Genomic DNA, 24,522 nt, shown 5'->3' on the forward strand with positions numbered 1-24,522 from the left:
ACCTTCGAATGTGAAAATTGATATTCGATTGTGGAGAAAAAAAAAAAACACCACCGCAGCTGTCCTCTTTGCGAGTGGGCGTTGGCATCAGACGTGCATTTCTCCAGCCTGGTCAACAAGTGGTCCTGCTCCCAGCTGTTGTCTCCGTCACCCGGCTTGACACATTTGCTTGCGGCTCGCGCAGAAAATAGACCAGACGCCGAAACGATCGCTGCAGGGCGCGAGCCAGTCACGGTCCGGTGCTTCGAGGCTATTCGCAGCACTTCCGCAGGTGGTGTGGCCATGGGTCAGAGAGGGGGGGGCGAGCGAGAGGTCCGCAGTCGTTTATAACGTAATGTTATAGATAATTGTTTTATGTGTTTTAATGAGTAGGTACAGTCAGGTCCATAATTATTTGGACAGTGATACAGTTGTCATCATTTTGGCTCTGTACACCACCACAATGGGTTTTAAATGAAACAATGAATACCTGCTTAAAGTGCAGACTCTCAGCTTTCATTTAAGGCTTTTTTCAAAAATGTAGTATGAACCGTGTAGGAATGACAACCATTTCTTCACACAGTCCCCCAACTTTAAGGGCTCGTAAGTATTTGGACAAACTAACATAATCATCAATTAAACAGTCAGTTTTAATATTTGGTTGCAAATCCTTTACAGTCAATGACTGCCTGAAGTGTTGGACACATAGACATCATCAGATGCTGGGTTTCTTCCCTGGTGATGCTCTGCCAGCCCTTTACTGCAGCCGTCTGCACTTCCTGCTTGCGTTTTGGGTGTTTTGCCCTCAGTTTTGGCTTCAGCAAGAGAAACGCATGCTCAATTGGATTCAGGTCAGATGATATGACTTGGCCATTACAGAGCATTCCACTTCTTTGCCTTAAAAATGTCTTTGGTTGCTTTTGCAGTATGCTTCAGGTCATTGTCCATCTGCACTGTGAAGCATTGTCCAATGAGTTTTGAAGCATTTAGTTGAATCTGAGCAGATAATGTAGCCCCAAACACTTCAGCTTTCATCCTGCTGCTCTTGTAAGCAAGACAAGACTTCACAGATAAAACAAAGATCAACTACCAGAATGATGGGAAGACAAGAGAAGGAAGAAGGGAAGGAACTGCTCATGATCCAAAGCACACCACCTCATCAGTGAAGCATGGTGGAGGTATGTTGTTATGTCATGGCCATGTATGGCTGCCAGTGGAGCTGGTTCTCTTATATTTATTGATGATGTGACTGCTGACAAGAGCAGCAGGATGAAAGCTGAAGTGTTTGGGGCTACATTATCTGCTCAGATTCAGCTAAATGCTTCAAAACTCATTGGACAATGCTTCACAGTGCAGTTGGACATTGACCTGAAGCATACTGCAAAAGCAACCAAAGACATTTTTAAGGCAAAGAAGTGGAATGTTCTGCAATGGCCAAGTCATATCATCTGACCTGAATCCAATTGAGCATGCGTTTCTCTTGCTGAAGCCAAAACTGAGGGCAAAACACCCAAAACGCAAGCAGGAAGTGCAGACGGCTGCAGTAAAGGGCTGGCAGAGCATCACCAGGGAAGAAACCCAGCATCTGATGATGTCTATGTGTCCAACACTTCAGGCAGTCATTGACTGTAAAGGATTTGCAACCAAGTATTAAAACTGACTGTTTAATTGATGATTATGTTAGTTTGTCCAAATACTTATGAGCCCTTAAAGTTGGGGGACTGTGTGAAGAAATGGTTGTAATTCCTACACGGTCCATACTACATTTTTGAAAAAAGCCTTAAATGAAAGCTGAGAGTCTGCATTTTAAGCAGGTATTCATTGTTTCATTTAAAACCCATTGTGGTGGTGTACAGAGCCAAAATGATGACAACTGTATCATTGTCCAAATAATTATGGACCTGACTGTATGTAAATGTTTTCAAAGACGTTTATGTTGAAATAAAAATACCTACATGTAGTTATGTTTCCTTGTATTAATACATATACAAGTATGTTTCCTTGTATTAGAAGGAATATTCAAACGTCATTTTTGAGCAATTTTGACAGCCCTAGTGGAAACATGTATGTAGCTGCAGTGTGTCACTGATATCTGTGGCTAAAATATGACTGAATATATCACCTTGATTGTGTGTGTGTGTGTGTGTGTGTGTGTGTGTGTGTGTGTGTGTGTGTGTGTGTGTGCGCGCTTGCGTGCATGCGTGCGTGCATGCACACGCAGAGGGCCTGAAGCCTCTGCTGCCCAACCTGGTCAGAGAGCAGGTAGACAAGCTGGTTCCTCGTCAGTGTTTCAGTCTCAGTTATGACCTCGCCTGTGACAAGCTTTGCAGTGACTTTCAGGAGGACATCAGCTTCCACTTCTCTCTGGGCTGGACCATGCTGGTCAACCGCTTCCTGGGGCCCAAGAACACCCGGCGGGCCCTCATGGGCTACAATGACCAGGTAACACCTCAGGAACTTAAATCCCCTCTCACTGATCAGTGTAATAGCAACTACATTTTTCTTCTTAGACCGAGTGAGTGAAGCTTCTAGAGAGTAGATGTACAGTATACTTAAATGACCTAAAAATACAGGGTTTCACCTGGATGGGCGTGGTGCTCCATGAGCTCCGTAAGCATCTCAGCCTGTCTTCTAAGTGCAGGTTCATACTATATATGATATAAACTGTATGCACCTTTGCAAGAATACAGAACAAATATCCTGAATTATTTTGGTTTGATGAAAATAAGAAGTTTGACTGTATAACAAAATAAGAGCTAGTTTTGTTTGTAAAGGAAAACTAAACAAACTAGACTGAATTGCATAGGCCATGAGGCATGAAGAATATACTGTACATGTTTTCCTATTATTTTTATATTTGGTCACACACCTGAATACATGGAAACTGGTAGTCTGCCTCGTAAACCTGTTTGGACTAGGCATGATGCCAGATACTACATAAATATCAAAATACAGGCACCTACATCTGAGTAGATTTTTGTTGTTGAACATGAATTAGTCTGTCTAAATGTCACTTTATTTTAGCACTGTTTAATTGTGGATATTTTCCAGTAAAGCTTTCAGATAGGGATGCACCGAAATGAACATTTGTGGCCGAAGCCGAATAAAATTAAATGCTTGGCCGAATACCGAATAGTACGATTGTTTAGTTTTTAATTAATTTTGTCATTTTCTTGACTATTGCATAAATTAAATAAATGTGCTTTAGTCATGATTTTCAAAGAAGGTAAATATTTATTGAATATTTAACATTTTTTAAATATTCCAGCAGAATTTGCTTAACAACAAAGCACAAAAACTTAAATAAAGTTTGTCATCTCTATTATCCCTTTAACTTACTGCTGAAAGATTACTCTGTAGGCCTTCAAACAAAAAATGCATTAAGAAGTGCAATGCAAAAAACAAAAGTGCAAAAAAGTAGATCATAAACCCACAACAAATGAATGATTGTCCTTTTGGCATAAGTCTACTTAGCCACAGTAGATAATAGTATAAACAGAAGGCTCAGGTAAATCCCAATAAGTGTGAGTTTATAACCTCTTATACAGGTACATAACATAGAACAGATTTGTCAATAACAGTACTTCAGCTTCAAAATAAGAAAATTATGACACCTGAGACAACCCATACATTGTTTTAGACAAACAAAAACATATAATTAAAAAAACACATTCACTGTGTCTGTGTAATGTCAAGCCCCAAATAAAATGCTTAGGAAATTTGGCCCATGGTTGAACCTATGCTGACTCCTGCTGTAGGCCTTCAAACAAAAAAATGCATTAAATAGTGCATTGGAAAAAACTAAGGTGCAAACAACAAATGAATTGTTGTCCTTGGCATAAGTCTACTTAGCCTACTCCTTCAGGAAAAGTGGCAGGTTCTTCTTTATGAACAGTAGCTTCTCTGCTTTGTCACATGCAAGTCTGTTCCTCCTCTCATCAAGGACATGAGATGCAGCACTAAACAGTCTCTCACTATCGGTGCTTGTGCATGGAGCAGCCAAGTACCTTGGAATGGTAACATTAGGTTCAGTAAAAAATTTTTATCAATGCCTTAGCAATAAAAAATAAAGAAAGAAAGAAAAATCAATCCCTTTTCCATACTATCAGTGTATTGTTTTAAATGCTACTGTATCATATCGCCATTTCTCTTATGCACTTCCATTGCTATTCCTATATTGTTTTATATTGCTTTTATTAGATTCTACCCTTTTATTAGATTCTACCCTTTATTTTTACTACTGTAAACCACTTTGTAACTATGTTTTGAAAAGTGGTGTAAAGCTTATTATTATTATTACCTGCGTGCCATCTGTGCCAAGTCAGGGAAGCGGCCTTGATTGGTCCTCCAATATGTTTGAGGATTATTACTCCTGTGGATGGGGACTTCTGACAGGTAACTGTCTAGCTGTTGAGCAGTTGCACTTGTTGTCTGCCTGGCATCTGGGTTGTTTTCATGGAGGATCTCTTCAAACATATCAGAGAGTGAGGGCACACCTGCTGCGTGTGTGGCGCGGACCCTTTTTGTCTCTGCACCCTCTCTGTGCGTCACGTGACTGTCTCCAAGCGGCTTTAACAAGTCCAATTCAGCCTGCACCATTTCCTTTACCCTCTGTTTTTTCTCCACATGCATGTAGTGATCCTTGTACCGTGGGTCAAGCACAGTTGCGATGCAGAACAGGGGTTCGGAGTCTGCCTGACTAAAACATCTGTTGACAGCTTCTAACAGCGCACATTTAGTTGTTTTGACTCCGTGGTCTGTTTCAGCCTCTTTGCTGAGAAGACGCTTCAGTGCTGCAAGTAACGGGATAACATCTGCTACAGATGCATCAGATGAACTTATCTCCTTTGTTATCTGCTCAAACGGGGCGAGAAGAGAGAATGTTTTCGATTAACACCCACTGGTATGAGGTGAATGTAGCGGGCAGTTCATAATCTGCTACGTAGGCAGCCAGGACTCGTTTTTGCACAAAAAGGCTTTCCAGCATATAGTAAGTACTGTTCCACCTAGTGCTTACATCCTGTTGGAACCGTTTTGGTGGCATTCCGAACTGTTCTTGAATAGATTGAAGGCGAGAATAAGCAAGGCGGGAATGCTTAAAGTGACCTACAATTTTCCTCCCTGTCGCTATGACATCTGCTATACTGCGCTGACTTAACACTCCCTCGTGGACCGCTAACTGTAGTGTGTGCGCCATGCACCGTATGCCTTTCAGGTCACTGTCTTCCATCGCTTTTGCCATATTTTTTGCATTGTCACTGACTACTGCATGCACTTTAAATATGTAGATATGCCAAGTTTCAAACATCTTGGCAAATGCCTTAGAGATGGCTGCTGCCGTATGTGATCCCCTGAACTCCTGTGAGTGAAGCACAATCCTTTGTATCTTGAAATCTGAGTCAACCCACTGTGCAGTTAAACTCAGCATGCTGGTGGGGCTGACATCCGAGCTCCATATGTTTGTAGTGAAGCTGAGGGAAGCAATATCTGTAGCCAAGAGCTCGTGGACGCAAGCTGCAACGACATCATACATCTCAGGTAAGCACACGTCAGAGAAATACCGTCTGCTCGGTATGGTGTAATGGGGCTAAATGTGCTCTGCGAGCCTCCGAAATCCAGTGTCCTCCACAACTGTAAACGGTTGATCGTCCAAAGCAATAAACTCCATTATCTTCTTAGTAATTCTGTTTGCTTTGGCACTGTCCTTGGCAAACTTTTTTGTCTTTTCAAAAATGTCAGCCACAGATGGAGTTGGTGTGGATGGAGGAGCTTCAGCTTTCCTTTTTGCTGCTGCAGCCGTCTCTCTCTCATACTCAGCATGCCGTTCGGCGTGCTTTGATTTTAAATGATTAATTAAACTTGTCATGCTGAAAGTCTTTGCAGATGAACCCCCTCTAGATATTTCAGTTTTACATTCTCTGCAATCCGCTTTTCTTTTATCACTCTCCAACACTTTGAAATATCGCCACACTACCGACATTTTACTCTGTCCGTCACCGCACGCTGTTTGATTGCATCATCAAAACATGCCGCTACTATTTGGCCTTGCTTTTCACTTACTTCACCGAATACCGGATGTGTGTTTTTTTGCAGTATTCGGCCGAATATATTCGGTGCATCCCTACTTTCAGATGACCAATTTAGAATTTATCAGCAGGCAGGTAAGACATTTGAAAATCTGCAGGGCAGTCTATCCTTTGTCACCGTTGTAGCCCTGTCAACACTACAAGTATTAAAAATCTAAGTGTGACTATCTAAATTAGTGATCACAACAAAATTTAAAAACATCATTTCTATTTAAAGTATAGTTAAAAATGAAGTTGTCTGTAGATTTAATCTTGGGGTTAAGGCAAAGGTTATATTAAGTTTTTAGGTTACAGTTTAGCAAGTCTTTTCAAGTCAAAGTAACAAGAAAACCCAAAGAGACAATGAGACTCTGCATCAGGCACACAACTAGGACTGCACGAAAACATGCGATATGTGAATATCGTTGAATATCGTTGAATGTTGTTGAATATTGCGATAATGAATTGATTTGTGATAAATGAATATTGAAACATAGTTTAATGTCTTACTGTTTCTGCTAACACAGACTCCAGACAATGACTAGCCTATGGACACTGAATAAAAAAATGAAATGCACTGATGTAAGCAGGTTTTCAATGTATTGGTTGTCTGGGACCAACAGGGGACATTTAAGCGTGTCCTCAATAGAATTAGTGTTTTTTGACAGATTGTAGTGTTAAACTGGTGTTTGATGTTCTATGGTTCTACTTAGGGTTATATGTATGTATGGTGAAAATGGGTCTGAAAATTAAATGAAATCCCAAATCTGAAAACTTAATTCACAAAGCCACATATTTATATATGAATCTGTACATTCAGTGTATACACAACATGATACAAATGCCACATCTTGAGCTGAGTTTAGAGAGCACCAAAATCATCTACTGTACCTAGTAAGAGGTCAGTCAGTTGTGATGTATGATTGTAATATGTGATAATTCCATAGAAATAGAATATCTATAGATGATCCATAAAATTGTAAATAAATTACTCTATAAATGTAATAGTTCAACATTTTAAGAAATATGCTGATTTCTTTCTTTCATTCTGAGAAGAGTTTTTATGTTTTCTTTTAACCTCTCTAACTCCGCCAAGACACTGACGTCCTTGCTCCCCCCCTCCTCTGTTAAATGGTATCTCCCAGGCGCAGTACGTCATCAAACCATGTGATGTTTGGTATTGCCAGATTCAGGAAGCTCTCGACTTTTCAAAAATAACATAGTTTTTCTTTTATTTCTTATGTATTTGACACAAGAGCAGCCTAAACACACAAAGTCCAGAATCGCGATGAGTGGTGACAAGTCATGTAATGCCGTTTTTTGACGGGAAAAGTTATAGGATTAGGAGTAGTAGCACTCTGAGGCAGTGACTGCGCTCTGTGTTATAAGCAGCTGTGTTCTCCCTCCAGGTCCCCAGGCCTATGGCCCTGACTCCAGTCAGCACCAGCATGCCTCCATTTCCACAAAGCTCCATGACCCAGGAGGAGCTGATGGTCTCCATGGTGACTGGTCTTGCCTCCCTTACCTCCCGTACTTCCATGGGTGTCCTTGTGGTTGGCGGCGTGGTAAGGAGACACACACACACACACACACACACACACACACACACACACAGATGAGGAATAAAGGCCTAGATATAAAAGGACAAAGTGAGATGTGGTTAAAAGCTCTGGCAAAAACTAGTAAGTGGACAGTGATTTAAAAGGCTTTTTTTTTTTTTTTTTTTAACGCCTCCGCTCCGGTGGTAGTAATACTTTAGTAGCACTATTGCAAAATTATGTTTTGGGGTTGTCTGTCCATCCGTCCCATCCTTGTGAACACAATGCCTTGAGAACGCCTCAAGGGAATTTATTCAAATTTGGCACAAATGTCAACTTGGACTCAATGATGAAGTAATTTGTTTTTGGTGGTCAAAGGTCAAGGTAACTGTGACCTTGTGTGTCTCATTCTTGTTAAAGTGATATCTCAAGAACACCTTCAGGGAATTTCTTAAAATTTTGCACAAATGTTCACTTAGATTCAACAATGGACTTATTTGATTTCTGTGGTCAGTGGTTAAGGTCAATGACCTCAAAGGATACAAGGGGAAACATTTGCAATGCATGCTGGTTAGTTTTGTGTCTGACTTCATCTCGACTTGCTCTGACGTATTACAAAAGTGGACGGTGATAAAACCGCGAGAGCGAGGTGGCCGCAGTTTTCAGAGCCAGGCGCTGCAGTTGCTCTCCACCAACTGCATCGCCAGGCTCTCACCTGATCTAACAGCTGATTGGTTCAGATGTTGACTCAACAAGATGACGTTTTAGAAAAACTTTTCATTTTTGTTGAATTTCAGAAAATAAGATTGTATTTGTCTGATTTGAAGGTTTATTCTGTGAACAGAAAACATGTTGTGTGACTTACATTGAAGTGACTGATGATGAAGTTCAGAGACTAAATACATTCATCATAAACTATACAGAGCCTAGAGTTCTCAATGGGCCCAAAAATTCAACCCGAAACCGAAATGACTAGAGGGACTTAAGCCCGAAACTGGCTCACCCGACATCATCACATATAACACTGGGTCCGAGCCCGATTGAACCCGAGTTTGTTTTTGTTTTTTTTAAAGGGCCAGTGTGTAATATTTGGCATGGTTTATTGTCAATCTGAATCTTCTACCCATTAATGTGTTTATACAAGTGTATAATTGCTATAAAATAAAATTTGTTTGGTTTTCGTAGTCTTATAGTTATGCTTTTATATGTGTGTATATATATATATATATATATATATATATAGTAAGGGCCTTGCTTTAGAGAGGTTGCCATCTTGCGCCGCCATGTATGTACGGCAGACCGAGCGGACAATCCAGCCAGCCAGAGAACGCATTTCGCGTGTATAAATGAACCAACGAAGACAGCGGAAGGAAGGAAGAAGGAGGAGGAAACAGCAGAGAGTGTTAGTAGTTCGTTGATAGAGAGTAGTGAAAAGTTTTTTTAGTTCTAAAGTTTGCGAATGGACCACACTTATCACGCAACAGGAGAGAATGAACCCGAACCGTCATCTGTGAGGAAAAGAAGACGCAACTTCACTCCTTGTGATGCACTCTCTGCGGCGCTTTTCCTCCTGATGATATATCTCCCCAGCGATGGTAGCACCGAATCCCATTCTGTGCATTCAGCCTCTCTTCTCACCCACTCAGCATCAAACACATGGAGTTCCTCATCTGTATGCTCCGGCTCAAACAGGTATGGCTCTGGGTCTGTGTCCGCTACAAGAAACTCTTCAAAATCGCGTTCAAAGTCGTCCATTGCAGCTACTATAGTCCAGAGATATCGCTAGGCTAAATAAACAGCTGAGCTCTGTTTACCGGCTATGCTGTCAGTCAGTGTGCGGGCTGGAGATTGGTGGAGCAGAGAGGGGAGGGGGTTCCCCACTCAGTATGGTAAACGAGTATGTGTGTAAAGTTTTGCAGTGTGTCTGTTACGCCAGAAGAGTCAGAGTTTGGGACGGAGTCTTTTACCCCCTGGATTGTTACCGGAGTTTCTGGAGTGCTCAAATAAACTGGCCTTTTTCCCGAACGCTCCTCTGGTCTCCTGCTCGTGAGTGATTCATTACAATATCATAACATGGCTTAGATTTCTAAATAAACATACACCTCGTTGCTAGATAGACCTACTCCTGAAAAACTTGTGCGCAAGGCTTTTTGTCCCTACGAGGCCGCTGTCATTTACCCGACGGAAGGGGTGAGCGAGTGAGCCCTGCAATCTAGAATTTGGCCACTGATGTCACTGTTTTCAACCCATTTTACACACTGGCCCTTTAAATGAAAGGGGGAAAATAATGATGCTCCCCCTGTGCGCCTCAGCAGCCTGGCTTCCCTGGCTCAAATACAGTATCTTTAATCACTTAAAGTCAACCAATCATTCATGTCCCAAAATAATATTACCAGGCAAGCTTCAACGTCAGCCTGGGGGAGAGCAACCATTGCGCATCATGTAGCGCTGCACTTAATGAGCCACTCTCATTCCTGCACCTGAACGCTGACTGACTGAACTTCGCACTTCACAGCAGCATGTCTTGTTTTAGTATTATTATTTTTTTCATCAGAACGGAATTCTGCATTCTTTATTTTTATAATTTGCATATTCATTCATTCATTCATTCATTCATCTTCTAACCGCTTCATCCTCTTGAGGGTCGCGGGGGGGCTGGAGCCTATCCCAGCTGACATCGGGCGAGAGGCAGGGTACACCCTGGACAGGTCGCCAGACTATCGCAGGGCTGACACATAGAGACAAACAACCATTCACGCTCACATTCACACCTACGGACAATTTAGAGTTACCAATTAACCTAGTCCCCAATCTGCATGTCTTTGGACTGTGGGAGGAAGCCGGAGTGCCCGGAGAGAACCCACGCTGACACGGGGAGAACATGCAAACTCCGCACAGAAGGGCTCCCACGCCCGGGATTGAACCGGCAACCCTCTTGCTGTGAGGCGAGAGTGCTAACCCCCACACCACCGTGCCGCCCAATTTGCATATTCTTCTTGCTTAATTATTATAGCCCTATTATCATCCCCCTTACACACACACAGTAGACGATACTTCAGATTAATTTCAACTTGAACACTTTATTAAAAACGCTAACTATCTTCAAACTTCAACAACATAACATTGAATAATGAATGGATTTTAATGTCTACCTCACAGGCTGCTGAATATCTGTTTACCTTTAATAATTAAACATTTACCCTTAATAATTGGCCCAAATAATAAATAAAAAAATCTCCAAATAATATGTGAAACAAATAAAAATTAGTGGCTGCTGTGTTTTTTAATGTCCGCTTTCGTTAGGACTGGCCGGCTGGGAATCCCGGGAGCTACATCGGCACACCACAGAGCCTGAAAATAATTCTGCACTATTTTAGTCGCTTATTAACCATGCCAAATATTGAAAAAATCGCAATGAACATGTACTACTTACATAAAGAACACTTCTTTACAACACACCGTGGAGGAATAATAATGCGTCCACAGTGTCTGGTTTGAGGTGCGTCCTCCTCTCCTCTATTGTATGGCCAGCCACACTAAAGATCCTCTCGCTAACCATGCTGTTCGTCTTCCACCAGCCCAGCAGCTGCCGTTCATCAGTCATCACTGGCCTCTGGGTGATGTATCTCTCCACCTCATCATCCTCCGCATCTTCTGGTCCTCTGACAACATTTTCCAATTTGCGCGTTTTCTTGGAGGTAGGCGGTGGTACCACAGCTGTAGACGCACACGCACCCACCTTCTGCTCTTGCCACTGTCGGCACTGACAGACGGGACTTCACATAGTCGCACACATCTGCCCTTCGATCACTGGGTAGCATCCGTAGCTGATTAAACTTGGGCCAACCACACTTGCTTAAATGTCCGTGTGGTTTGGGATATGTGGGGAAAACGAATCGAGCATTTTCTGCAGGCGAAACACAGCGTGGCATCCCTCACATACCAAGGAATTGAACACGTAAAACGTCCGAGACAAGGAGGAGACACAAACAGACTGTTGTTACAATGAGAATCCTTTTGGATTTTTACATTGGATACCCTGTCCCCCAAAGGCATGAATGAGGACTTCCCCATTCATCATTTTCTGTAGTTGATAATTGTTAACACCTGATGGAATGTATGTATTATTTTTTTAACCTGATGTTGCCTAATATATTTTTGATATAGTTATCATCAGTGATCAATTGTGTACGTTTACAATAGCCTAAGTACAATGTGTGTAAATATTTTTGTGAATGACCACACATCATTTATGACGTCACCAGGGGGAGTCTACATATATGGGTGAAAAACACATTACTTGTAAGATGACCTGATGAAGAGCTGACATGCTCGAAACGTTGTCTAACTAGTAAAGATTTTTGGAGCATAATGGGAGTGTGCGGGTTTTTCCTCTCTTTTTTCAGAGAATTCATGTCAAATGGAGGATAAACCGTGAACATAATCTACAAATCACCTGTAAAGCATTTTAATAAATCAATATATCATAATTAAAACAAATGGAGACCGAAAACAAACTGATAAATGGGTCTGATCACTTTTTTAATGAATTGACATCATTCCAGACAGGATGTAAGTGTGTCTGACTTCCTGTACAGACTGAAGGCTGCAGGAAACTGTCCGACTTCACTGCAGCTTTTTGTCACCACCCCCCGCTGCGGCCGCCTGCTCTCGTTTACTTTCCAGGCGAGGCGCAGTTCATCTCGAACAAGCCTAATATTATATCAGTTGGCCAAAGGGGGGCGCTATAGCAACTGATTGAAATTGCAAACTTAGAATGGGCATATCTCATGCCCTGTCTGTTGTAGAGACATGAAACTTTGCACAGAGATGCCTCTCCTCACGAGGAACTAATTTGCCTCAAGAACCCATAACTTTTGGTTATATAGATTTTACGCCATTTTGAATTTTTTGAACACTTAAAATCGATCTTTTTCTAGGAAGTTTGACTGATCTGCATGAAACTCAGTGACCATAATCTATGGACCGTTGTCTAAAGTTCCCTCTTGGCAACAGTTGGAAAACTTACTAAAACTGAGCTTCTATAAGACAATGCCTTTAACTATGTGCTTTTCAACTACTAATGTACAGTTTTAGCCCACTAACTATCCCACTATTGGCAATGGCAGTACTGTACTTTAAATAAAGCAGTCGTACTATCAAATTCACAAAAACTCTGTCTGAATACATTGCTCTTCTTAATGGGTTCAGTTGACTATTTAATCTGCAATTTCCTATGACCTGTATTCCAAACACACACCATGTAAAACTGTACGTGGGCAACTGTGCACTCAATGGGTATAGACTAGTCTTAATTAATGGTGAAAATTTAATCCCACACATAACATATAATGATGAATTTAATAGTTTTATTCCTATGATATGTGGAGAGCAACTACTCAGCCAAAACAGCACACCACACACGGGTTCAATTCATGATAAACCAGAGTCCCAACTCTCAAAACCTAAATCTCTCACAGTCAGATGTGTAAACAAACATAGTGGACAATGGGCAGCAAGAACTAGCTGTTAGTCTTTTGTACTACCTTTTACAGGAACTTCATGAAGAAAAAAACTAAAAATATGGATGAAGTTATGCAAGTCATGAAGTCTATGAACATGGACTATACATGTTACAGCGCGAGCTGGAGGGGAGTACATTCTGAGTCCAATGTGATACTGCATTAAATCCCTCTGATGCCGATTTTGGATTACACGACACCTTTGTCTGTTCGGACAGTCACTATGTCAGATTAGGTGGTTATGGAGTCATAAAATCTTGCTGCAACTTTGCCGACATACAGGACAGATTACATGTTGGTCCACGACCAATCATTGCTGGTCATTAGTGATGCGCAGGTCAGAATTTTTTTATGCCCGCCCCAGCCTGGCCTGTTTTAAGAGCCAATTTGCCCTGCCTAATCATGAACATACAGTGGTGGAAAAAAGTTTTCGGACACCCCTAAAATTTTACACAATCTCAAATATTATCATGAAATATTTGTGGAAAAATCTTTTTTGTGTTTCAAAAAGTGTGGCTGCATTAGACAGATACAAACAAATACAAATTATATTTTTTTGTTTATTGTTTACAAGAAAAACTAACAAAACTAAATTCTTGACAGTTTCAATATGTCAGTTCTCAACATTGTCAGTATCAAGTCAACAAATAACAGAGAATGTGTTCAAAACTGAACAAAAAATAAATAAACCATCACATCATCAAATTAATATTTAGTAGTCCTGCCACTGGCACGTAGTAGAGTTCTAATCCTGGCTGGCGTGCTCCCCACGAGCCTTTCACACTGTTGAGGGGTAATCTTGTCCCATTCTTCTTGAATTACTGCTTTTAATTCTTCTAAATTCTTTGGTTTATGCTTTGCAACAGACCTTTTGATAATCCCCCACAGATTTTCAATGAGGCTCATGGCCGGGGATTGAGCTGGCCACTCTAAGACCTGGATACTGTGCTCCTGCAGCCAAGTTCTACTGGCCTTGGATGTGTGGCAAGGGGCATTATCTTGTTGAAACATCCAGTTTTTACCTCGACGGAACAGTGCACGCGCAGAAGGGAGCATGTGGGTTCTGAGAATGGTACAATACTTGGTAGAGTTCAACGTGCCATCACAGACAGTGAGATGACCAACACCAGCAGCACTCATGCATCCCCAAACCATGATACTGCCTCCACCATGCTTGACAGTAGGTACTGTACATGCTGGAGATAATGCTTCGCCTGGTCTTCTGCACCCTCACATTAGTAGGAGGAAGATAAAGCTGGAAACTGGACTCATCTGACCACAAAATCTTCTTCCAATTCCTGGCTGTCCAGTTCTTGTGTGCCTGGGCCCAACGACGGGCTAACCTCTGTCTCTCATTGATCAGGGGCTTCTTGACAGCCTTGTAGGACCTTAAGCCATGATCTAAAAGTCGGCCACGTACAGTGCGGGTGGAACACTGGACACCAGTTTGGTTTGACCACTGCTGCTGAAGCTCTGTGATGTCATTCGGCGGTTTTGCCTGCACATGCGGATCAGGATGCGGTCATTTCTTGCTGAAGAAACCCTTGGGCGCCCAGATCTTGGTTTGTCTTCCAAGCTGTTGGTTCGTCTGTATTTCTGCAGAGTGTATCCAACTGCTGAAGGACTGCATCTGCACTTCCTGGCTATCTGGCGGCAGCTGTACCCTTCCTGGCTGAGAATCTTTATCTTCAGGCGTGTTTCCTGCGTTAGGTTCCTTGTTTTAGCCATTTTTGTGTCTGAAGAACTTTCAAATGTGCTGGCTTTATGTAGACACAAAGCTTGGCAACAAAAATTGTGTCTTTTAATAAAAAGAACGACCTTCATCACTGGTACCAAAATGACCCAATACTCAAAATTTCTTATGTATTTTTATGGAACCAATCAATTTTAAGTTTTTAATGGCTTTTTTAGGATTTATTTAGTATTTTGGCTGTGACTGTACTAAAAGAAATTGCACTTGAAGACCTAAGAGTGATTCTTAATGCAATATTTCACAAATGCATGGGGTGTCCGAAAACTTTTTTCCACCACTGTATGTATTAATCAGTGACCCCGCTTAGTTTTAAATGAGACGCCTGAGGAAATTCCAGGTCTCTCCTCAGATACCCCCCCCCCCCGACATTTAGAAACATTACAGTGTACAAATTGAAGGAACTGTCAGAATTACATCACACTGAAATTGTTTGAATATGATTGAATGTGACAAATGAAGAAATAAATTGATTTAAAAATGAAGTACCAGTCACGAAGGCAGAGGAATAGCTTAACATTTGACACACAGAGCAAGAGAGAGCAGCTTAGCACGCTGCTAAGCTAACTGCTAGGTTAGGGTAACTATCTATGTGTGTGCAGATCTGGAAGGCAGTGGGCTGGCGTCTGATCGCCCTGTCAGTGGGTCTGTACGGACTCCTCTATATCTATGAGCGGCTCACATGGACCACCAAGGCCAAGGAGAGAGCCTTTAAGAGACAGTTTGTGGACTACGCCAGTGAGAAGCTGCAGCTTATCGTCAGCTACACCGGATCCAACTGCAGCCACCAAGTCCAGCAGTAAGCTTCTTAACAGTTTGACAGTACCATGCACCTCAGAGCAGTTGTGATGTCAGTTTAAAAAGAGATTTGAAAGAAGACCGTGAAGAACATAGACTCTTTGTGATTATACTGCTTTCTAATGTTTTTGTATCTGCTGTTTGTTGTTATCAGGGAGTTGGCAGGTGTGTTTTCTCAGCTTTGCCAGCAGGTAGACGTCACCCGTCAGAACCTTGAGGATGAGATCACTGACATGAACGTCAAGATTGAGCTGCTGGACAGCTTGCAGAGCAAGGCTAAGCTGCTTCGGTAAGAACCTCACCACACTAAGCGTACATATACAAACAGCTGATCAGATTTTTGGGTCAAGTGTTAAAGGGAAATCTTGGTTTATTTCAACCTGTCTCCTATCGTCCTAAATTTGTTTCAAGTGACTAGTGACATGAAGTTGCCATAAGTTTATATCTCCTAAACAGCTACACCGATTTTTATGAAATTTGGTGGATATGATGTAGGGCCATTCCTGAGGCCATATATTGAATGTGGTCATGACTGGTCGAAGTGGGCATGGCTTATTACAAGATAAAAAAACCAAACATTTATTTCAGCTGAACTATTATACTAAGCGCTGTGAAATTTATAGAGTACATGTAGACTACCATACCAAAAATTGCGCAGATACTCCACTAGGTGGCGCTATAAAAGATGCAAACGCGTTTTTTCCTGTTACTTCCACAATTTAAATCACATATCCATAAACTTTATATACCCATATTCCCTAAATAGAGCTGGATTTGTTGACATAGGCCCCGCCCACTTCTGCCCCACATTTTCTTCGCTCAGTCGCCACATCCGAAACCTACTTTTTCGAACTCCTCCTACAGATTATGTCCAAACTGCATGAAACTTGGCAGGTCAACTCTCAAGATGGACCTGATTTAAAGTTATCAAAAGAATTTTGCCCAGTCAAAAAATGTGTGAATCATTAATGACAAAAAAAATTTTGCTAGCTAAAATACACATATTGTTGCATATTTTTGTCAGACTAAATTATATCAACATGACACTTAACACACTTATTCCAGAGGTTGTTCAGAGACTCAGTGCCAAATTTGGCCCAAATTGGCCACTGGTGGACGCTGTAAACCCAAAAATATCACATTTCCTAAAAGTTGATAGGATTTGTACGAAAATTGGTTAGCATGGTGTGGGGACAGTCCTGAGGCCAGCCGCAAAGTTTGGTAATGATTGGTCAAAGTGGGCGTGACTTAAAGCAACAAATGCATTCAGCCTTTAGTACTTCCAGTGCACTTCCCATTACGGTGAATACTGCAGCTCAGACGTTGGCCTTTGTCCTGACGTTCGCCCCGAGCCTGTCGTCCTTTGGGGCTGACTACCGTGGGCTCCATGGGGTGGGGAGGCTTGGACCCCATTCATAACTGCTTGCAGTTCTAATTTTATTATTATTATTATTAATAAAATATTCTAAATGTAGCATACAGGCTCAGACTACAGGGGTCTATTCCAGAAAGCGGATTTAACAAACTGTGAGTCTAACCCTGAACTCTGAGTTCATGAACCCTGAGATGGAAAAGTTTTCGGTTCCAGAACAGCTGATCTAAATTTGTTCAGTCAACTCTAAATGTGTTTGCTCTGACTTAAGCCCGTGTGCGGTGAATGAAAAAAGTCATCATTAATGGAGCTCTAATACTACAATTCACTATGGCAATAGCAGATACTGTGAGTTGTGCGTCTTCATGTCATTCGCATTGCGTAATTGATTTGCATAAACTTTGTAATTTCACTGTACAAAATGCTCACATAATGATCAGTGTGAACACACCTTTACTCTCAGTGATCACTCATTTAATCTAGTACAGCCAATTACACATCACAGCTATTGTCATTAAGTTGCATTTATAGCCCTTTTCAGACATGCACCTTGTTACATAAGTATAGATGTTACTAATATGTATGTGTTTGTTTTGTTGTGTTAGGAACAAGGCAGGCTGGCTGGACAGTGAACTTAACATGTTCACCCAGCAGTACCTCCAGCACAGCAAGTAAGTGACACAGAGCATCCACCTGAGAGGCCAAGCAACACCACAGGAAGATTTGGTACACCTGCTGAAGTCCCCCCTCCTGTTGACACACTTCTGTATTTCTAAGCTAATCAGAGGAAATACTTTACAATGTTCTGAACTGATGAGGAAAAATAGAATGGTATCTGACATTAGTGAACAGAGTTACCAGGTAGTTGTGATGTGGATGCGTTGACTTTAGCTCAGGATTGGAGTCCTGTGGTCAGCTGGTGACTTGTCACAAAAAAAGGAAAAGTTAAAACAGTGAATCAGCTATTAAATATCAGCCACTACATGAATTATAAGGTTTAACCACAGACTTAAAAACACAACATCCCCTCAGTGTATGTCCTAATGCTCATTCTTATCTTTTGAGCACTCTCGTGTTAAGTTGTGGTGATATGCCAATGACCATGAACCTGAGGTCTCCAGATGGCTGATTAATCTGACTCTAGTGCATAAGTACAGTCTGAGCTCTCCTAGCATCCTTAGTAGTGCTGTTGAGTGACTTATATCAGCCTCTGTCAAAAACTCCACACTGTCTTTTAAACCTGATTCCAGTTAACTCTGCCACATTGAACTTGTCTAGATTTGACTCTTCATATACATTTTGAACAATAGAAAAGTGCCATGCTGAAGTTAACGGCAGTCCACATAAGGGAATGGAGGAAAGTGTCTTATGTGAATAGGATAATGCAAAATAATTTATTCCTATAATTGTTGTAGTTTGGAAACTGTAACGTTTTTTCCCCAAAATGAAGCTGTCAGAGGTTGCCACTGGGAAAACGCTCACATATTTTTATTACAGTGACAAGATGGAGAACTACTTTTCACCCTTAAAATTATTTTTAGGAACACAAGTAGAACTGACACCCTGTGCACACTGTTAGAAGGTTTTTGTTGTTTTTGTTGAACAGCTGTTCATGGTCTCAGATTGGAGACTTCACACACTAATGGCTGATGAAGCAAACAGAGAAACCCTTTACCCTATATGGAGAATAGCTCAGTGTCTTCATCTGTTGAATGTATTTCATTTATTGTTCCTTCTCAAAGTTATCCTAAATCTTAATTTTTGTGAAGAAAGTTTGTTTGGACTGTGAAGTAATTGAAAAGACTTTAGTGTGTTAAACAACCTAGGAGAAAATATAAGCACGCTTTATATCAAATGTTCCATATGTTACTTTCAGAAAATCCTTATTAGTAACACCTCTCTCTGAGGCCATTACATGAACTGCAGTCTGCCTCCTGTTTTTTCCGCTCACACTCTGTAGGTGCAACTGAGCACCTGTGCATTGGCCAAAACCGTAACATGACATACGACTGAACGTGATTGACCATCATTACTCTGATGGGAAATGGAAAATAAATGATCCTATGTAGAATAAAATTAATATATTTAATATTCCTATATTTCATTGGAACCATTGGCTCCATGACACTAACTAGCTTGCTGTTTGCAAATTATTTTACCTGCTTTCCTTTCAGAGCTACCACAAGCAGATCCATGCAGCATCGCTTCACAGATAACTGGCTATGCTTAGTTCAGGTTACGATTACTTGTTGGCCACCCAGCTAGTTGTAACATGCTACGTAGATCTGGCATTAGTTGCTTCAAAATGTTACCTGATAAAATAATTTGCAAACCACCCCCGGGAGTCTGTATGAATTATACACTCAAGACAAAATTTGGAATGATAGCTAGCTGCACTGAATTTGACTACATCACTCTTTATCAGATCACAGATGACACAAGAATTAGCGGTAACACTTAAAGGTATCTACATAAGGGTGACATGACACCGTCATAACTATGACATGACACTGTCATGAACTTGTCGTAAACATTATGTACATGTCATAAACGTTTATGACTACTGCCATTACGTGTCATTCGGGTTATGTAATGACATTGTTTGGGTTGTCTTGATTATGACAACTTGACATTAATTAAAGTGACATTACCAGAAGTTGTCTTTGTCATGACAAGTTGACATTAAATTTGTTTGGGATGTCCTAATTATGACACCTTGACAATAACCAGGATGACATTACCAGAGGATGTCTTTGTCATAACAACTTGACATTAATAAAAAAAAAAAATGCACTTCTTTTTGTGTTTATGACAAGTTGACATAATGATTATTATAATTAGATATCCAAGGTTACAGACCGGTTCTAACACTCAGATAGATGTCTAGCAGTATACAACACAAAACTGGCTGTCATGACATCATTATGACAGTGTAATGAATAAATTCTTTGATCTCAAGTAAAGTGGTACCATTTTGATTTGTCATTAAGATATCATGAAGGATGAGACTGGCTGTCATGAAGAATTTATTCATTACACTGTCATAATGGTGTCATGACAGCCAGTTTTGTGTCATATACTGCTAGACATCTATCGACCGAGTGTTAGAATCGGTCTGTAACCTTGCACGTCTAATTATAATAATCATTATGTCAACTTGTCATAAACACAAAAAGAGTTGCATTTCTTGTTAATGTCATCCTGGTTAATGTCAAGTTGTCATAATAAGGACATCCCAAAAACAATTTAATGTCAAATTGTCATAACAAAGACATCTTCTGGTTATGTCATCCAGGTTGATATCAAGTTGTCATGGCAAAAACATCTTCTGGTAATGTCATCCTGGTTAATGTCAAGTTGTCATTTTAAGGACATCCCAAACAAATTTAATGTCAACTTGTCATGACAAAGACAACTTCTGGTAATGTCACTTTGATTAATGTCAACTAACTGATCAACTAACTAATCAAGACAACCCAAACAATGTCAACTTGTCATTACAAAAACCGAATTTCACTTAATGGCAGCAGTCATAAACATTTATGACATGTACATAATGTTTATGATAGGGTCATGACAGGGTCATGTCATAGTTATGACGGTGTCATGTCACTCTTATGTAGATACCTTCAAGTAAAGTGTTACCGAATTAGCTAACACACCTTGTGGTCCTTCCGCTTCTCCCCACCATTGGAGTGCAGCTCCAAAGGTGGACCTTCAGTCTGTGGCTGTAGCAGCTCAAATTCAGCCAGTGCAAGTGCTAAGTAAAGGTCAGTCTCTGTCTTCAGTCAGTCGCTACAAAATGTGTATAATGGAAAGACAGCATGTGTGGACTGTGGTGGGTGCATGTCATTTGTTGACATTGGCAGACCTCATTTCTAACCTTTAACTTAAAGGGTAAGGAGGGAATAGTGCATTTGTTGGGAACTATCTCATTGTCTTTAGCACAGACACAGATGCTTGGGTGGTATCAAGGTATTGAGGTATACCAGGGTATTTAGTATTCCCAACAGTACAATTTTTATTAGGGATGCATGATAATATCAGCATGTCAACATCGATATTGGCCGATATTTGCCTTAAAATGACAAATAATGGTAAATGGCAATCGTAAATCAGAATCGACCAACACACTGATAGTATCAGTATATCATTAGTATTGGCCAGTATTGGCTTTAAAATGAACTATCAGAATCAGCCAACATGCTTTTTCTTATTTTGCACAATGAATGAATATTACATACATTGAGAAGAATTGTATTTGTCTCCATCTGCTGGTGAGTATGCATGCATAATGTGACGTTAATTCCACTACAGACGACACTTGATGATCACTAAAATTAGGTTAAGAAAAAAGTGGATATATCGATACCAATATCAGTTATTGGCCATGTTGTTATTTATCGAACATCAGCAAAAAATCCAATATCGTGCATCCCTAATTTTTATATAATCAAAAATACAGACGCTTCTCTTTCTATTAAAGTGGTACAGAGATGCTGTACTAAGGCGATGTATTGTGCAAAGTACATGCCACCAGAGGTCAGTCTCTACTGGTGGAACAAACAGCTGATGAGAAATATGACAACTGTGAGTAGTGGGAATAACGTAACAGGAGAAGTAAAAAGCTGGACAGCAACATATCGTCTATTGCTAATTGTTACGATGAAGGTGGACATTTGGAAAACTTTAGAAGGCCTAGACAATGCCATACATGCTACAATAACTTCTACAACAAGCATCTCAGCTTTAAGTTTTTATTTTAACAAAAACTTTGTCATATATTGCATACACTGATGAAATGTCAGGAAGTTAGGAAAAAATACAGATACCGCCCAAGCCTACTTAGTAGGATATATATTTAATGTTGCTTGTTTCTGCATATTTGCTGAAGAAATATTTAAAACTTATTTAACTTGATCCTGGTTATGGATGATTATATTCAGTTGCACCAGTTAGCATAGCTGCAGAAGGCTAAGACCATATGCAAATAGTTAAATATGGTACAGTCAAAATTCTGACTTCAGTATCATCTTCGTGGGATTCTAACTTTGAAGACACTGTCTAAATTGTGATAATAGTGCTCATAGCATCCCCAAATCTCTAGAGCTGATGTGACGTGTATCAGCATAGTATGTCATTTATTAACAAATGACAGTGTAGTCATTTAGACACTGTGTCTCCATTAGAGTTTGTCCACCAGACAACACTGGACTTGATGTTTACACTGGAAAATGTCCCACTTAACTGATATACTGATCACTATTCTTCAATAACTGAAATGAAGGGATTCGTATCCAAAATATTCATTTGTTTATGGAAAATAACAGCTCAGACTCTGCTGATATATCATTATAAGGTTTCGATAGCATTATGAGACTATAAAGTCCACTTGTGGTAAATCTCTGCTCTTGACACCTTCCATTTGATGTTCTTAACAGCAAAATTTTCACAACAACCATGTGGAGTTGAGAGGAAATTTAGTATGTCGGGTACACTAAAACAGAATGAGGGTGTGCAACCTCATTTTCAGCTCTCCTCATGCAGTCATGACAGTCGGTATCGTCCACCATACATATCTGATAAACCCTTTTTACCCTGAACCAAATGTTAAAGAGCAATGATTTTGATGTGAGGTGATAGCAATGTCAATGGCTTCCTCTATCTTCACTATAACCTGTATTTTATGTTTGTGTACATTTCTGTTTTGCACTGAATTTCTGTGTGTGCCGGACCCTGTTACTGCAGAGCTGTCGGCTCTCTGCCTCTGTGAGTATCATATGATTTCACTTCAAATGGAAGAGATTGGAGTCTGATTACAGATGATACTCTCTGAAAGAGAGTGGCCAAATCCAGCATCACACCCCCCTTTTTAAATGTAAATTGTATTCTTGCTTTCTAAAATGTGTATATGATGTAATTTAAAATTTTGCCTTTTAATTGGAAACAATGGGAAAATGTTTAAAGATACAAAGCTGCACCAGAGTGGATGTGCCTGAATTTGTCCAGTATGTTAAAGTCTGGGTTGATAAGGCTGTGATGTAAATAAAAGCCATACACTGCGTGTTGCCAAGTGAGCAGGAAAGCTGCTGTACAAACTCCTCCTTCAGAGAGAGGATATGCACTTTATCAATTTGCAACTTTTTTTTCCTTCATTGAGGTCCTTTTTGCCCCCCAAATCCACTTGAAACTCCATGAAGTAGTAGTTTGGCTTTAGGAAGGTTAAAGTACCTGCATGCCGTGGCTGTTGTAGTTTGTTGTGCAGTAAGGTGTTCAAAAGTATGTATGTGAATAATAAAGGTGACACCATGCAAAAAAAAAGATCTGTCTATTTAACGTTTGTGAAAAAATGTCTAACTCCAGACCAAACACTTTAAAAGGGATACCATAAAACCTCACTTAGTAGCCCAGACTATTGTTTGCTTAAATCACTAACTTCAGCAAGCCTATATTTGGGATAAGCATCTAATATGCGACAGACCTTAATTCCTTTTACACAAAACTGTTGCCCAGTAAAGATGGGAAATTATTATTATTTGAACCAACATGAATATTATAAGTATATGAAGATTATATTTTAAAAATGAGACTTCAAATAGCATCAGTTATGAATCATTCATTTGATCTAGTTCCAACAGACAAGGCATTTCAGCGAGAGTTACGACACTCGTTTTACAGCATTTTGATCTGAGGACCCCTACAGACTAAAGGAATATGAATAACTTACAGTGTAATTAAGGAACGGACACATTCTCTGACTTTATAACAGCTTCAGAGGAAGGGAGTCACCACATATTTTTTTTGGCATGCTGTTAAATCGTAATAAATTACAGTCTTCTATGGTGCTTATGGTTTCAGTAAAATTAACTGAATTAGGGAGAATCTAACTCAGCTAACAATGTGTAACATCTTCATATTGACAGAAGTTTAAACATTTATATTTGTATGCACGACCTAACAATTAACATTTGCTCAAGTGGATAGCCAGCAACTTGGTTTTATAAATCCAAAGCATTTCTATGAGAGTGAACTGCTTGGCAACCAGACCAGGCCTCTAATTGAGACAAGCCTTTATTTGTTAACATGTGTAGCCACACTGGGCTAGTATAAAGAACTGGCCGTTTAACTGGGATGAGGCTTTTAATTCAAGTTTTATAAAAGTTCTGGTCCTTGATCTGTGACTGTGACAACAGTAATACTGTGGCAGCACACCGTTGTTTCAAAATGTCAGATTTTATTGTGAATTTTGATTTCCTAGGTGTGTGTAACCCAGGTCTCTAATATATAAATGAAAACTAAATGTTTCAAAGTAATGATGGCAGTAATAATATTAATAATATAAAATATATATAGCATAAGCAAATAATAAATATATTCACGTGGTGTGACGAGGACAGGACAGCTGCAGAGCCGTCATGGCAGGATAAAGCGGAAGGGCAGGTACGGGTTAGCCAGGTGAATGGGGAAAGCAGAGAGCGGAGCAGCTGCAGACAGCCAT

The 24,522-nt window shown here is 40.3% G+C and overlaps 1 protein-coding gene across 1 annotated transcript in view; it reads left to right on the forward strand.

The window, feature by feature from the left end:
* Positions 1-19,893, forward strand: part of mfn2 (mitofusin 2) — a 72,110-nt gene extending 52,217 nt beyond the window's left edge. Inside the window, exons 14-18 of the mRNA XM_049581660.1 lie at positions 2,201-2,421; positions 7,454-7,609; positions 15,457-15,653; positions 15,807-15,941; positions 17,630-19,893. Coding sequence (XP_049437617.1) covers positions 2,201-2,421; positions 7,454-7,609; positions 15,457-15,653; positions 15,807-15,941; positions 17,630-17,699 — 779 coding nt within the window. The 3' untranslated portion in view covers positions 17,700-19,893. The remainder of the gene's footprint in view (positions 1-2,200; positions 2,422-7,453; positions 7,610-15,456; positions 15,654-15,806; positions 15,942-17,629) is intronic.
* The last annotated feature ends 4,629 nt before the right edge of the window (positions 19,894-24,522 follow it).

This window comes from Epinephelus fuscoguttatus, linkage group LG7, assembly GCF_011397635.1.
Source record: "Epinephelus fuscoguttatus linkage group LG7, E.fuscoguttatus.final_Chr_v1".
NCBI lineage: Eukaryota > Metazoa > Chordata > Actinopteri > Perciformes > Serranidae > Epinephelus > Epinephelus fuscoguttatus.